This window comes from Python bivittatus, unplaced genomic scaffold (genome assembly GCF_059951505.1).
Source record: "Python bivittatus isolate LINGU-HERP-01145 unplaced genomic scaffold, Pbiv_v1 ctg000120_np1212, whole genome shotgun sequence".
NCBI lineage: Eukaryota > Metazoa > Chordata > Lepidosauria > Squamata > Pythonidae > Python > Python bivittatus.
The window spans coordinates 160,100-175,808 of record NW_028277037.1 but is presented as its reverse complement, the minus strand read 5'-3'; the positions used below and the strand labels follow the sequence as shown (position 1 = coordinate 175,808).

Here is a 15,709-nt window from a genome sequence, read left to right as displayed (position 1 = left end):
TAGAGAGTTTCACGTACAGTTGCACTTCAACAGTCTCTGAAGCACTATGCGCACCAGTTTTACGTGCTCCGTCAGCATCTCGGTGTATATCAGTATGTCGTTCAGGTAGATCAGGAGGCCCCAGTAGAGTAGGTCATGCAGTACCTTGTTTATTAGTTGCATGAACACCCCCAGGGCCCCTTTTAACCCAAACAGCATCACGTGCAATTGGAAACTTCCAAGCGGGGAATTAAACACCGTTTTCCACTCGTCCCCTGTGTGGATCCTGACCCTGAAATACGCCTCGCGCAAATCCAGTTAGGTAAACACCCTCCCCTTAGACAGGTGTGATAGCAAGTCTTTCATCAAGGGGAGGGGGTAATTGTATTTGGTGCTGATTGCATTCAGGCCCCGGTAGTCCACACACATCCGGAGCGAGCCATCTTTCTTCTCACGGAATAGTACTGGGGCTGCTAATGGTGACTTCGCGGGTTGGATAAAACCCCACATGAGGTTTTTGTCTATGAACTCCCGAAGGGCGCCCATCTCCTTCATTGATAGGGAGTACATTTTCAGTTTGGGCAACTTTGCCCCTGGCTCAAGTTCAATGGCACAGTCACTGGGTCTGTGGGGTGGGAGTTGCTCAGATTCCTCCTCCACGAACGCTGCCGCCAGGTCCCGGTACTGCCGCGGGATGCTCCATGCCTCTGCGGCTCTCCCTGGCCCTGGCTCGCACGCTGCCGTGGCCCTGTTGGCCGTTGTCGCTGGCACACTCCTTGGTACTGCCGCTGCCCCTCTGGGTTCCGGGCCCGCCACTGCCGCTGCCTGGACCCCGTCCCAGTCTGCTCCTCCTCCATCTCCGGGTATTCCAACCTCTCCATCTTCCCTGTCGCGGTTGCACCTCCTCTCGTCGCCCCTGCGCTCACGCTCCCCCGGCTTTCCATCACCGAACCTCAGCACTTCCAACGCCCAGTCAATGCACGGGTTCCGCCGTCGCAGCCACGCCAGGCCGAGCACCACCGCGTAGTCAACGATTGGGACCACAACGAACCTCAGCTCTTCTTGGTGATCCCCAATCGTCATTTGGACCGGCTTGGTATAGTACTGAGCTGCCCCCCCCCCACGAGTGAGCCATCCAGCTGGCTGAAGGCAATGGGCTCCCTGAGGCGCCACACTTGTAGTCCGAGCCCTGAGACTAGTGCTGGGTGCATCAGGCAATGCGTACACCCAGAGTCCAGCAGCGCCTGCGGTTGCACTTCAGCCCTGGATCTTACCCCACGGATGTGTACCCTCACCCACGTGGGAGGGCAGTCCTTGTCCACTATCAGATCCACGTGTCTCGGCTCCTCTACCCGCACTGGGACGCCATTCAGTACGAGCGTGCCTCGTTTCCTGCTGGCTCTGACTCCTCCCCGGAGGACGGCATCTCGGGGTTCGACCATCCAGCCCTGCCACACTCTGCCACTGCTGCCATGACGCCCTACCGCAGCTGATTGCCCACTCACTTCCCGGTTGTGTGCGCTGGCTTGGCCCCTGAGTGGGGTGGGACCCCGTCTCGCTCTGTCGGGCACTGCGCCGCCCGATGGCCTTGCCCCCTGCACCGGAAACAGACGGTTGGATTTCTTGCTGCCTCTCGCCCCCCCGTGGGCTGTCACCGGCTGCTCCATCCCTCCTCTGTGGCTTTCTCCCGTGGCCCATCTCTCATCGGCTCCCATTTCCTCGAGCTCTGCTGGATCTGCTGCCACACTGACTCCACCATCCTGGCCAGCCAGATCCAGTCCTTCACAGTGATTGGGTCGTCCTGACCCAGTGCCCATTCGAGAATCTCCAGGTTGAGGCCCCTCTTAAAATAGGTTACTCTCAGGGACTTCGGCCAATCCGTGAGCTTCTCTGCCAGCTGCTAGAATTCCAGCACGTATTTGGCCACCGACTTTTCTCACTGCCTCAATCACAGGATGTTGTCCCCGGCCCACCTGGTGCTTAAGGTATCCTCGAACCAGTCCCGGAGCCCCTGCATGAATTCCAGGAACCTCCTCAGTTCCGCCACATTGGCATCGTATAATTGGACCACCCAACTGGCCACTTAGCCCTCTAGTAGCTCCGCCACGTAGGCAACCCTCTCTTTGTCACCTGCAAACAGGTGACCACTCCGCTTCATGAAATTGCAGACATGAGTCAAGAAGTGAGGCAGCTGCTCAGGATCCCCCGAGAATTTCCCGGTGATGCCCCGGAGCCTCAGTGCGTCTGCTGCTCATCGATCCACCATCCGGGGGCTGGCACCAGAGCTGGCTGGGGCACCGAGTTGCTGCTCCCATTGTTCACCCCTTCTTCCATCGTTGAGGGACCAGCGCCCATTAGTAGGGCCTGTAACATTGCCTGGATGGCATCAAGGTGCTGATCGACCTTCGTCTCCAGCTGGGTGAGTCTCTCCTCCAACTCGCAGATCCGTGACCCCGAGCCCCGGGTCGTCGTGACTCCCGACTCATTGGGCCCCTAGTTTACGCTGAACGACCACCGTTCCTCGGGCACTCTCTCGGTCATGGCCGTGCCCCCTTCGATCTGAGTTGGCTCCGTCCTCACCTCCTCGATTCCAGGCTCCTCGTGGCCCTGTTGGCTAGTGGATTCCCCATCGCTGGCCATCACCTGTACTTGAAAAAGAAATAAGCGCTCCTCGGCGTGTATCAGGTAGCGTTAGTTGGTGAGTCCTGGCTTTATGTAAGGAATGCTCCGTTCGTCAAGAGAAATTCCCGTGACACGTGTGTTTCACAAAGAGGTTTACTCAAGCGTAATGCAACAGTTACAAACAAAGCCAGGACTGGCTTGGCACATTTCGTGGTACAATTTATAGCTTTCCCCTTCCCGCGTTTTGCCCCGTCGTTAAGTTACATGTTGCGGCTTGTCGGTACCCCAATAATCCCCCTTAATGGTCCAAATGGCAGGTTCAGCCAGTTTCCCATTGTCCCTTGATAGCTCTGCCCCTCCGGCGTGGTCTTGTTTCCTCGGGGTTCTTTCAGGGTTTTCTCGATCGTGCAGTGATCGCCTTTCAGCGGCTCACGGCTTTGCCCTTTGTCTCGCCATGCGCTGCTCATCAGAGTGGATACAAAACATCCACTCTGCGGTTTTCTTGTTAAAAGGGCGCAGGTGGCCCATTAATCAGCCACGGCTCTCACTTCCTCTTTTTCCCCGGCTTGCGAGCGGGCGGTAGAATTGGCTCAGCGCGGCTGGCCGGGTTTCCTAGCAGTGCTGCACCGGCTGAACCTGACATACTTATCATATCACCATAAAAGACCATCAAAGAAATTTATTTTCACTGGAGGTGTTAAATCATTCTTTATATAACAGTTGTATATAACCAGTGGCCCATTAACTGCATGTATCTTGTGGGACCTCAGGTAGCCCAACAAAAGATTGTGATATTTTTGTTGCTCTTTTGATAAGGCAGGATTAAAAAAAAAATCTAAAAAAAAATGATTTCAAGGAAGACAATCCCTGTTTCTCCCAGTGAAGAAGCTAAAAATCATTGCTGCAAATGGTCACAGTGGCAGTGTCAGGCCTACAATGTCCAAATCCCAATCCAGAAGAATTCTCATGAAACCAGGCCTGGTTCAGATAAAATCTCCTTTATTGGATGGTACATGCAGCTCTAAGCAAATCAAATCAAAATTGCATTTAACCCATTTGCTCCTTCACATTATTTGGGTTTGTCTGGATACTTATCATGAAACTCTAACAGTAAGTCTGGTGCTTTTACATGTTTCTTAGATACCCATTCAGCAAATGATTTAGGAAAATGTTTCCAATGCACTAAATACTGAATGTCCCCCCTATGTCTTCTAGAGTCCAGAATTTCTTTGAATTCAAAGTGTTGTTCTCCTTCAGTCATAATCGGTTCTGGATTTGGCACCGTTGGCCTCCATTTCTCAGACTTTTTATATGGTTTTAACAGATCACTGTGAAACAGCGTTAATTTTGCTTAAATTCTTAGGGAGTCTTAAACGTACTGACATAGGATTTATTACTTTATCAATTTCAAAAGGTCCTAAATATTTATACCCAAGTTTTTTGTAAGCCTGTGATGATTTTAAGTTTTTTGTGGATAACCACACCTTATCTCCCACTTTCCAGGGTTCATGTGGCGCCCTCTTTTTATCGGCTTGTTTTTTGTAGCTGTCCTTTGCTTTCGCAAGTACCTTTTCTGTGATTGGCCAAAATTGCCTTATTTTTCCCCCCCACTCATCCACTGACTTTACTCCTGTCGTTTCATGTGGCAATTCGGGGATAGGTACAAAGTCCTGGCCTGTTACAATTTTAAAGGGTGATAGACCTGTACTATCATGTACAGCATTGTTATAAGCAACTTCTGCATAGGGCAGCAGATCCACCCAATTGTCCTGTTGATAGTTCACAAAACTTCTTAAATATTGCTCCAAACCAGCATTTCTCCTCTCTGTTGCTCCGTCTGTCTGCAGATGGAACGAAGAGCTCAGGGCTTGTTTAGACCCCAGAAGTTTTAAAAATGCCCTCCAAAATTTTGAGGTGAACTAGACCCCCCTGTCGCCAATCTCTCTTTCGGGGCAGCCGTGAAATCGGTATATGTGTTGAATAAACAGTCCAGCTAGTTCAGGCACTGAAGGAATTGTCTTAAAGGTATGAAATGTGTTTGTTTAGAAAATAAGTCCGTTATAGTCCAGATCACTGTTTTCCTCCTGCTCTCTGGCAAATTCACAATAAAATCCATTGCAATCTCTTTCCAAGGTCTAGTAGGATTTGCTACCGGCTGTAGTAACCCTCACGGCTTCCCTCCCTGTCTTTTCATCATAGCACAGATAGGGCAGGTATTTACATAATCTGCCACATCTTTTCCCATGGATGGTCACCAAAACTGTCAGTGAAGCAGATGTAGGGTTTTCACAAATCCAAAATGCCCTGCTGATTTGTTATCATGGCTTCTCTCCAGTACTTGCTTACATACCTCCTGTGGTATGTAAAGTTTGTCTGCTTTCCACCATGCTCCCTCCCTATGTGTCAGCAGTGTCTTATTTTTCTGAAACTATTCATCCTTTTCCATTAACCCATTAATAACTTTAAGCAGTCCCTGGTCAGGAGGAAGCTCTGCTGCTTTACTCTGAGACTGCTGCTAGCTCCTGCTCCTGCTCCTGTCCCATGGGAATTACAGCTGACACCACCTTCTTCCTCTGGCTGTTGTGTTGTGGCAATCTTGAGAGTGCATCCACTAGGAAGTTCTTTCCCCCAGGGAGGTATTTCAAAGTGAACTTAAACCAACTGAAAAACTGTGCCCATCTCACTTGTTTGGGAGACAGTTTTCTGGGTGACTTTAAGGCTTCTAGATTCTTATGATCTATCCATACTTCAAAAGGCTGTTCTGCCCCTTCCAACAAATATCTCCAATTCATCAAAGCCCATTTCACAGCAAAAGACTCTTTTTCCCACACCAGCCATCTCTTTTCAGTTTCATTGAACTTTCTAGATAAGTATGCACATGGCCGTAGCACCCCCTTTTCATCTTTTTGCAATAAAACTGCTCCAATAGCCACATCTGAAGAATCTGCTTGAATTATGAAAGACATTGTGGGGTCTGGGTGCTTTAGGATGGGTTCAGCCATAAATAGTGCTTTGAGGCGTTCAAAAGCCTCTTGACATTCTTTTGTCCAATTCAAAGTAGCCCCTGGTTTCTTTGCTTTTACAGTGTCCTTGCCCTTAGTTTTCAACAAATCAGTTAAAGGCAAGGCTACTTGGGCAAAATTAGGAATGAATTGGCATTAGAAATTTGCAAAACCTAAAAAACTCTGCAGTTGGTGCCTTGTTCTTGGTGCCTCCCATGCCACAACATCACGCACCTTACCAGGGTCCATTTCCACCCCCTTATTAGAGATTCGGTATCCCAGATAGTCAATGCATTCTTTATGGAATTCACACTTGGACAATTTAATGTATAGGTGTGTATCCAACAGCTTTTTCAACACTTTTCTAACCAAGTCCAGGTGTTCCTCCAAAGTCTCTGTGTAAATTAAGATGTCATCCAAGTATACCAGCACTCCTTTATACAAAAATTCATGTAGCACCTGTAAGGTTTGCCCCGTTCGACAGAGAAACTCTCGTGACACGTGTGGTTCACAAAGAAGGTTTACTCATGCGTAACGTAGTAGTCACAAGCAAAGCCAGGACTGGCTTGGTACAATTGCATCACTTGTTATATTCCCCCCTTCCCGCACTTTTTTCCCGCCCCGCGATCACGTTGCAGCTGCGGATTATGGGCCCCCAATAATCCCCCTTGATTGTTCATGATGGCAGGATCGGTCAGGGTCTATTGTCCTTGATTGCCAGTCCCCCTCCGGCTGGGTTGGTTCCTCCCCGTTACGTGCAAGCCCGCGGGTTCTGTGCTGCGTTGCGATCTTGTTTCGCTGCCTGCGGCCCCGTTCATTGCTGGCTCGCGCCGTTATCAGTTTATAGTTAAAAGCTTCCGCTGCGGTTTTCCTGTTTGGCTGGGCGCAGGTGGCCCGTTAATTAGCGGCGCTTTCAGTTCCTCTTTTCCCCGCTAGCTACCGCCGGTGGATTCCGCGTGGTCTGGCTGCGAGCTTCCCTGAAGCCCCGTGCTTCCCTGAAGCCCCGTGCTGACCGAACCTGACAGCACCTCGTTAATTAGCTGCATAAATATGCCTAGGGCCCCTTTCAATCCGAATGGGAGAACTCTATATATAAAATGTCCCAAAGGACACCAGAACGCCATTTTCCACTCATCCCCCTCCTTTATTCACACTCAGAAGTACGCATCTGTCAGATCCAGCTTGGTAAAAATCTTTCCCTTTGCCAGGTGAGACAACAAGTCCTTCATTAAGGGAAGTGGTACTTGTTTTCTTTACATATGGCATTCAGCCCCCGATAGTCAGAACATAAGTGTACAGTCCCATCCTTCTCTCTAAACAACACTGGCGCCGCTGGGGGGGTTTCATGGGTTCTATGAAACCGCAGCTTAAATTCTTATCAATGAACTCTCTCAGCACTGCCATTTCCTTTTGAGTCATTGAGTACATTTTTGGGGTCGCTCCTGGCTCTTTTACTTCACTCCTGGCTCGAGTTCAATTGCACAGTCAGTGGGATGGTGCGGTGGCAGTTGGTCTGACTCGGCCTCGCTGAATACCTTCACCAAGTCTATATTGCTCAGGAATTTCCGCAGCCCCTCCCGGTTGAGGTCCTGGCTCCTGGTGCTGTCTGTCTATGGCTGCCAGCCCCAACTCCACTACGTGGTGGGGTTCCACTTTCTCGACCTCCCGCACACTATCTGGGAAGGTCAGGGTCTTAGCACACCAATCCATACATGGGTTCCACAACTCTAGCCAGGACATTCCCAAAATGAGGGGGTAACTCTCAAGTGGTGCCACCAGGCACTTTAAAGTTTCCTGGTGTGTTCTGACTCTTAACTCAAAAGCTTCTGTGTAATAGCACACCACACTGCCCCCCACTGCAGTTCCATCTACTTGCCTGAATATTATGGGCATTTTTAGCCAGTGCACTTTCAGTTTTAATCTGGTGGCTGGAACAGGGCTGATTAAGCACCGGGAACACCCTGAATTAATTAAGGCGGTGAGCTTTGTACGACAAGGCAATCAATTTGCTCAGTTTTCATTTGTCGGCTGCCATTGGATTTACCCGGATGTCTCCAATCGATTCGCTCAGGTTTTGTTGATCACACCTCAGCTTTCCCGCCTGCTCTCGGGTGCGTTTTAGAGCAGGCAGCTTGCGTTTCCCACTGATCATTCTTCTTCTTTGCTGTCCAACAGGTATTGAATAGGGCACTCCTCCTCTTCCCCCCCCCCCGCCGCCGTGCCTTTCCTCGCCGATTTCGCAGGCTTTGTGTTTTTTTCTGTGGGTTTGGGTTTTGCTGCAGCTTTTAGGGTAGGCTTCTTGGGACAAACGGAGGCGAAGTGCCCCTCCTCGCCACACAGGAAACACGTTCTCCCCACTGCTCTTGCCCCTGCAGATGGTTTTATTACCCTCGCCACTAGATTCACTGCTTGTGGCCGGGCAGCGCTTGGTGCCTTCCGTTGCGGCTCCGGCGCTTGCGTTTTAACTTTAGCCAGTTGCATCTCCAGCATGGAGATGTGGGTGATCCATCCCATTGGATTTACCCGGATGTCTCCAATTGATTCGCTCAGGTTTTGTTGATCACGCCTTGGCTTTCCCACCTGCTGGGCTTTCCCACATTTTGCATTTGTGCCTGTGCCTAAGGAGCCCAAGCTGAAAAAAAAATAGTGCTTTCCTGTTTATTCAGATGTTTCAGTCTGCAGAGATTCCCATGTTCCAGTGAGGTTCGTAACTATAAATTCTGAGTAAACATGGATAAGAGCTCATCTGCCTAACATTGACTTCCACAAGTAAGTTTTATTTTATCAGTTATGTCTATTCTACTAACAGAGGATCAGAAGAGAAGGAGGCTTATCCTTTGTTTTGCTGAAAAGTACAAGTAGTTTTCCATTTTTCAGGTTCAGTATGTGATTATATTAGTATTTTATTACTTTATCAATATATTTTATATATTTTATTAATATAAAATACTAATATAATCACATACTAAACCTGAAAAATGGAAAACTACTTGTAATATGAAAATTTTACATATTAAAGTATTAATGTCATAGATGGTATCCCAGGAACCAAGACTGATTGGATTAATATGACCAAGCTCAGAAACTTTCATACTTGAAGAGGGCAGTCTAATGTATGGCTTCTCTTGCCCTTTGTGGATGGATTCCAAGACTAGGTCCTTCTAAAGTCAGGAATTCCAGGCCATGAGAACTTCATCCCCTGAAGAGAAGCATGAGAAGGACAGGCAAGCAAGTCTGGGGATTCTGCCATACTCTAAGCAAGTATTGTGTGCAATGAATGTGCTTTTGTTTTTGTGAAATGACAAACAGGAAAGACCAGAGGCAGTGCTCCGTATTTCTGTCCTGCCAGTTTGCATCTGATACAGATACTGGGTTTGTTGGAGAGCTTTGAGCAGGGTTTAGAACTGCCCTGCTGACATTAATTAGCTCCCATTCCTGACTTGGCTTTAAATGTATTTCAACATTTAAATTGCTGACTTACAAGTTAGGCAATAGTGACTAAAATATCTCCAGAGGAGCAGAGACAACACTATCAGCAAAGAGTGAAGGACTGGCAATGAACCTGGTCTAATGGAACCTCTCCAGATAAAGAGAGGACAAGAGATCATCCACTTGTGCTCCAGACGGCTGTTTCTCATGAGACTGCAGGACAGCAATTGATCTGTGGGTCTGAGTACTGGGAGACGAGGGAAGCCATCAAGCTTTAAGGACACTGGGTTCATCACCTCCCTTTCTAAATAGATTTTTAGTTAGCTAGAGCCTCCCTTTCTAAACACATTTGGATTCACAACTTCCTCGTGAGATGGGCGATATCTAAATTCGAAATATAAATAAGTAAATAAATTTATAATAAATTATAATAAATAAATTTACAATTATTTCAGTTAAAAGAGGTCTTCCGAGCAACAAGTTTGAAAAACGACCTTCATCCCAAATAGAAAAAAAAAATAAATAACAGTTTAAAGAACTTAAAGAATATAAAATAAAGGGCAAAAAGCTAAATAAGAATTTAATTCAAGCAAGTTTTAAATAGATTAAGGGACCAGAAAAATTTGGAATATTGGAACTTTTGCTAAGATTTTTGAAATAAGAAGATAAATAAAACAATATCTTCTTGGGAATCTAAATTGTTTAGTCTACCAGGAAAGATATTATTGCTGAAATTCTATTGAAATTGGACACTCGAGGGGTCTAAAGTTCCAGGCAGGAAAAAGGAAAAAAATAATAGATAACGGCATGATACTTGAGACATTTCAAAGCATCTTTGAAGAACTGAGAGAGAAACTTACAGTTAAACTGACAGCAGTCAGTACTGCACCTGCTAATGCATTTCTTGAAGAAGATCCTAAATAGGAAATGAAAGATGAAAAAGGGAATAATGTGGAAGAATTTACTGGCAAACAGAATGAAGAGATGAAACAAATTCCAGCTGATATAGAAACATTGGAAAACAAAGAAATCATGGATTATAAAACAGTTAAAGTGGAAATATAAATGATAAGCCAAGACATGAAAAATGACCTGGACAAAGACTTATTCATGGATTTACAAAAGAGGGTTTCTAAAATTTTGAAGAAATATTTGAGACAGGAGGAAGAAAGTTTGAATGGAGATTCAAGCCCACAACAGCAACCTGATGAATTAAAGATCAAGAACCCTGCCCCCTCCAAGGGCAAAATAAAAAATACTGCCATAAAATGTTGGAAATCCTTTATGGACTTTTTGTTGATATCCCGACAGAAATAACAATTTTTGGATTTGTGAATGGAAAGGGGGGATAATGGGAAGAAGTGGATTATGTTTATAATTTGGGGGGGGGGGAATATTTAATTTGCTTGTACCTGTTGTGAAGATCAGGAGTCACTTCTTTAAATACTCTTTTCTATTTCTTTTCTATTTTCTTTCTCTATTTTCCTTCTTTTTCTTTTTCTTTTTGTACTTTGTATCTCTTTTCTTTCTACTTTCTTTTTTCTTTTGGATATTAATTTGTATTATCTTTTAGTATTGTTAAAATCCTTAATAGATTTTTTTTTAAATTAAATTATCAAATAAGTTGTCAGCTAAGAAATAAAAAATAGTTTTTGTCAGTTGGAAATTTATTGCCAATCCCCACTGGCAAACATCATCATCACCATCTCCATTCATTGGTTATCTCTAAAAAGATTATTGGCCACATCTTGTGTTAATCTCTATATTGCCAAAGGTGGAGCTATATTAAGGGTTTGTAGGGAGGTCTTACCTTCACACATTCTCCCACACATTCTGAAGTACTTTTGGGAGATTGAACCCAAAGCATTACACAGCCCTTCTATTGAATCTGAGAGTAATAATGTAATTGTTTTAGTTATTATTAGATTTAGTAAGCTTCCCAGAGTCTGTTCAAGTGGGCAGCTATAATAAATGAAATTAAATAAATAAATAAATAAAATCCTCCACCACCCCAGTAATATAAAATGTGTTACATATTTTTCTTTCACTATGGTTGAATTAATTTTGCTTTCATTTTTTTACAGGTAAAACTCAGGTAATGGGTGAAATAAAGATTGCTTTAAAGAAGGAAATGAAGACTGATGGAGAACAGCTAATAGTGGAAATTCTGCAATGCAGGAATATAACTTACAAGTTTAAATCTCCAGATCACTTACCAGGTATCATTTATTCATGAACCAGTATTTTAATATATAATTTAAAGTAATCAGGCCCTAACTACTTATTACATTAATTATTTATGTACAGCAATAGCATGGTGGGGGTTTTGTCATTAGGCACAAGGGGGAAAAAATTATTCTCAGAAATTGAATGCCATTTTGGTGAAACTGATTTTCATGTAGAGATAATATAAACTTAAGTTCAGCTCCTGAAGCCTTCATAGACATTTTCTTCTCCCAGGATGTTTTTTCATAAAATCATAGCTTTGGAAAAGTCCTTAGAGGTTATGTAATCCAACCCCTGCTTAGTGCAGGACCCACTAAAACATCTCTGACAGACCACTATCTGGTCCTGTCCTCTGGTGCAATGGAGAAGATGTCCATTCCCTCTTCTACATGGTAACCCTTTAGATATTTGAAGATTCCCATAGAAGAGAATATCTGTAGCTCAAGGTTGAACTGTGTAGTTCTTGGTGCTCTCTGAGCTTGGTTGTTTGCTTGCAAATGTTTCATTACTCGACTAGGTAACATCATCGGTGAATCATCATATCTGAAGACTGCAATTATCTCTCCCCTCAATCATTTCTTCTATAGGATAAACATAGCCCAATCCTATAACTGTTCTTCATAGACTTTGGTTTCCAGTCCCCTCATCATTATGGTAGTCCCCTTTTGAGCTCACTCCAGTTTGTCACTGTCATTTTTAAATTCTGGTGCCTAGAATTGGACATAGTATTCCAGGACATAGTAGAGTTCCTTCCCATAATTTGGACTCTTGCTCCAGCTAGTACACTCCAAGATAACATTTGCCTTTTTAGCAGCTGCATCAAACTGCTGGCTCATGTTCAATTTTAGTCAACCAGGACACCCAGATCCTTTTCACATATACTCTTGCTAAGCCAATACCTTGTGCCTTAACTTTTTCCTACACAGATGTAGAATTTTACATTTCTCCCTGTACAATTTCAATTGCTCAAAGTTTTCTAGATCTTTTTGAAGTACTGGCCACCTCACTCAGCTTTGTGTCTCCTGTAAATTAATAAATGTCCTCTCAACTCCTTCATCCAAATTATTGATGTTGTACAGCACAAAACCTAAGACAGAACCTTGTGGCACTCCACTAAATACATCCCTCTAAGCTAAAGTTGCAGCCATTAATGAGTAGATTTGGGGGTCTGGTCATTCAAACAACTGTGAGTCCATCTATTAGTGGTGTTATTTTGTCCATATTTTACCATTTTGTTAAAGAGAGTATCATAAGGCACTCTTATGTCTGTGGCAGTCTCCTCCTAAAAAAAGAGTTAAAATTAGGTAGGCACAATTTCTTTGTGACAAATCCATACTTTAATCATAATATGGCTGTCTAACTGTTCACAGACCTGCTCTTGTTAATCTGCTTGAGGATCATGCTTAGTATAGATGTCAAGCTGACAAGTCTGTAGTTTCCTGGTTCTCCTGCTTCCCCTTTGTGAAAATGGAGATGGCATCTGCTCTCCTAACCAGGCCTCTGGTTCTCCAAGATTACCAACAGTAGGTCTGCAATCACTTCCACTAGTTCCTTCAGTACTAGAGGATCGAGTACTGTGATGTCATCCATCTCATCCTGGAAACTTGAATTCATTCAATTTAGCTAAATTCTCTCTTATGCTCTCGTTTGTCTATTCTAACCTGCAGTTCCCTCCTTCTCCCACTGGCATAACAATGACCAGCTAGGACTTCATTTCCCTTCTGAGAGAAGATGGGCCCAATGTAGGAGTTAAGAAGTTCTGCTTTCTAACCATTGCTTATCACTGTTTCATCACTTTCCTCTCGCAATTGACCTACACTCTTTTTGGTTTTCCTTTTGTTTCTTATGTACCCAAAGAACTTTTTTTGTTTTTGTTTTTGGTATCTCTTACATGTCTCAGCTCATTTTGAGCTTTAGCCTTTCTGACAAGATAACAAGCACTCTTGTTCTTTCTACCTTCTGGGAAGAGAGAAGAATTTGTTGGATCTATGTCTTGTGGCAGATGTAGATCTCTAGCAGATGTCTAGGCAGTTGAAATCTCCCATTGCCACTATCCCATGTCTCTTTCAAAGGTTGTTATCTGCCACAGAAAGGTTTCATGCATCTATCCTGCATGTCTATGAAGCTGTACCGTGCTTAAATAGATTTTAAAGTAAATGATAAATTTTATTTTATGATTAGCACATAAATGTTATGTGCCAATCATGCCTATCACACTGTATGTGTCTTTCTGCATTAGGATCTTTAGCTCTTCTTGTTTATTTCCCATGGTCCATACATTGGTATAGAAACATCTCACTTCCGCGTTGTAGTTTCCTGCAAATCTCTGAATCCCTTTCCTGGCCTCCTGCTTCTCCCTTTGTGTTCTACTTAGCCCCAGGCTTTTGCTATGTATTAATTTCTGGGCTTTTGCAATCCTCCCCCTTTTACCCTTTTTCAAGTTCTCCTGATCAAATTGCCAAAGCACCTGCCAAATACTTCCTTCCCAATCTTCATAAAATGTAACACTTTTTGGCAACAACATTGGTGTAGCCAATTCTTGACTTTCAGGATCATGGTTTCTTCCACTATGATCCTCAACTAGAAGAACTAATGAAAAAACTACTTTGGTCTCAGTTCCAACACATTTCTACCCAAGCTCTTGTACTCTCCAGAGACTAGTTCACAGTCTTTTCTGACCATGGATATCTGCCCCGATATGAATCAAGGATAGTGATTTTCAATAGTCTTAGTAACATCCCATCATATCCTAGATATAGATATTAGGAAGACAACTGACCTCCTGTAACCTCATATTGTGTCCACACGCAGTCACCTCAGTTCCTCTCAAAAAATAGTCATTCCCACACAATTATATGTCTCTTCTTTCTTAACATGGCTCCTGGATTTCTTCAATTCATAGAGGCCCAAGTGTCTTCTATATTCTTCCATAACAAGGTTTGCTCAGATTACTGTGGAATGTCCTCTAGTAGGAAAGCCTGACACTGGTTTTGAAGTTCCACTGGCACCAAGTACCTCTTGATGTTCATACTTCTTTGAGTTATTTGTATTTGTCTCTGCCAAAGGGACTTTTTCTGATTCTCGGCTTTTCCTCTTTGCTTTTCTGCTACTCCAGGAGAGCTTCAGCTGTCCTGCCAAGGAAATTTTAACCTTTCCTGATGCATTGTTGTATAAAAACTCTTCTCACTTTCCCTTCTAATAAAGACATGAGCTTGGTCTTGGAACAGTGCAAGGCATAGTTTGGGTCCTCTTCCCTTATGGTCTATGTTACTTGGAGCCTCTGCTGATCCTAGCTGGATGACACTTTTAATCAGGTCAATCAAAGGCCAATTTGAATAATACAATAATATTTAATGGAGTAGAAATAGAATTGCACAGAATAATTTTGTATGGAAGGTAAATTCTAAACTAAATTATAGCCACATTTTCCTTTTGTAATATTTATGGGCTTTTTAATCTTACCTTCATCTCTTTTACACAGATTTCTGCAGAATTTGATTCAATAAATTCCATAGCCCTCAAGACAGCTTTGGGGTCATAGGTGGTGTTGTAAAATTCAAAATACAGCCAGATGCTAAGATACTGAATACAGGAATAGCCAAGAGAAGTTCCTCTCAAGTCTTAATTATGTATGAGGTTTGCCATCCTGAATTAATTAAGAATTTATGAATATTCTATAAAATAGGCCAAACTATCTATTTTCATAGATCTATATGTAAAGCTATATGTTGTCAACCTTGGAACTCAAAAGAGGGTGATGAAGAAGAAAACAAGAGTGTGCAGGCATGACCGAGAACCTTCATTCAATGAAACTTTTCGATTCAGCTTGAGTCCCACTGGTCATTCTCTCCAGGTATTTTGCTTGCGTATTTTTTGTAACCACCTCATACTTCATGGATTGTAGACTTTCTATATGGGCATTTGAAATTCATTTTTTCATTCACTCACTTGACTCTAATATTTATAGTATCATTTCTATGACTACCCTCCCAATTTTGTCAAGTATTTTGCTTATTTCAGCAAGGCAAGTGCTTAACTCTTACATTTTTTGTCTGCAGAAAATCATGTTCCCATCATTTCTATTTTATTTTCCTTTCCCCTAACTGAATTGTTCAAGTGTCATTTTGATAGAAAATTAAGAGGAAGATTTTAAAAAGTTCTTGTTTGATATTATTTCCACCCCATCATATTTCTATTTTAAAAAATAGAACAAAAGATTTGGAAGGTATTTCAGTTATGCTGCAGATCAGCATTAGCCAACAACATTGTCAACACAGTTGTTATTGTTGTTGTTTTCTGTTTTTGTTTTGGTGATATTGTAACTTTAGATCAAGAGCTTTAGGTCTTTAGGGCAAGAGCTGATGATATTTTCTAGTCCTGAGCACTGTTGTATGATTTCTCATTATGACCTGTGTACCTCCCATCCTGACTTTTGGGCACTTTAAGAGAAG

At 43.6% G+C, this 15,709-nt stretch overlaps 1 protein-coding gene across 1 annotated transcript in view; it reads left to right on the top strand.

Moving 5' to 3' along the window:
- PCLO (piccolo presynaptic cytomatrix protein) overlaps nucleotides 1-15,709 on the top strand; it is a 252,717-nt gene that overhangs the window by 231,205 nt on the left and 5,803 nt on the right. The window contains exons 24-25 of the mRNA XM_088134818.1: nucleotides 11,117-11,251; nucleotides 14,966-15,111. Coding sequence (XP_087990944.1) covers nucleotides 11,117-11,251; nucleotides 14,966-15,111 — 281 coding nt within the window. The remainder of the gene's footprint in view (nucleotides 1-11,116; nucleotides 11,252-14,965; nucleotides 15,112-15,709) is intronic.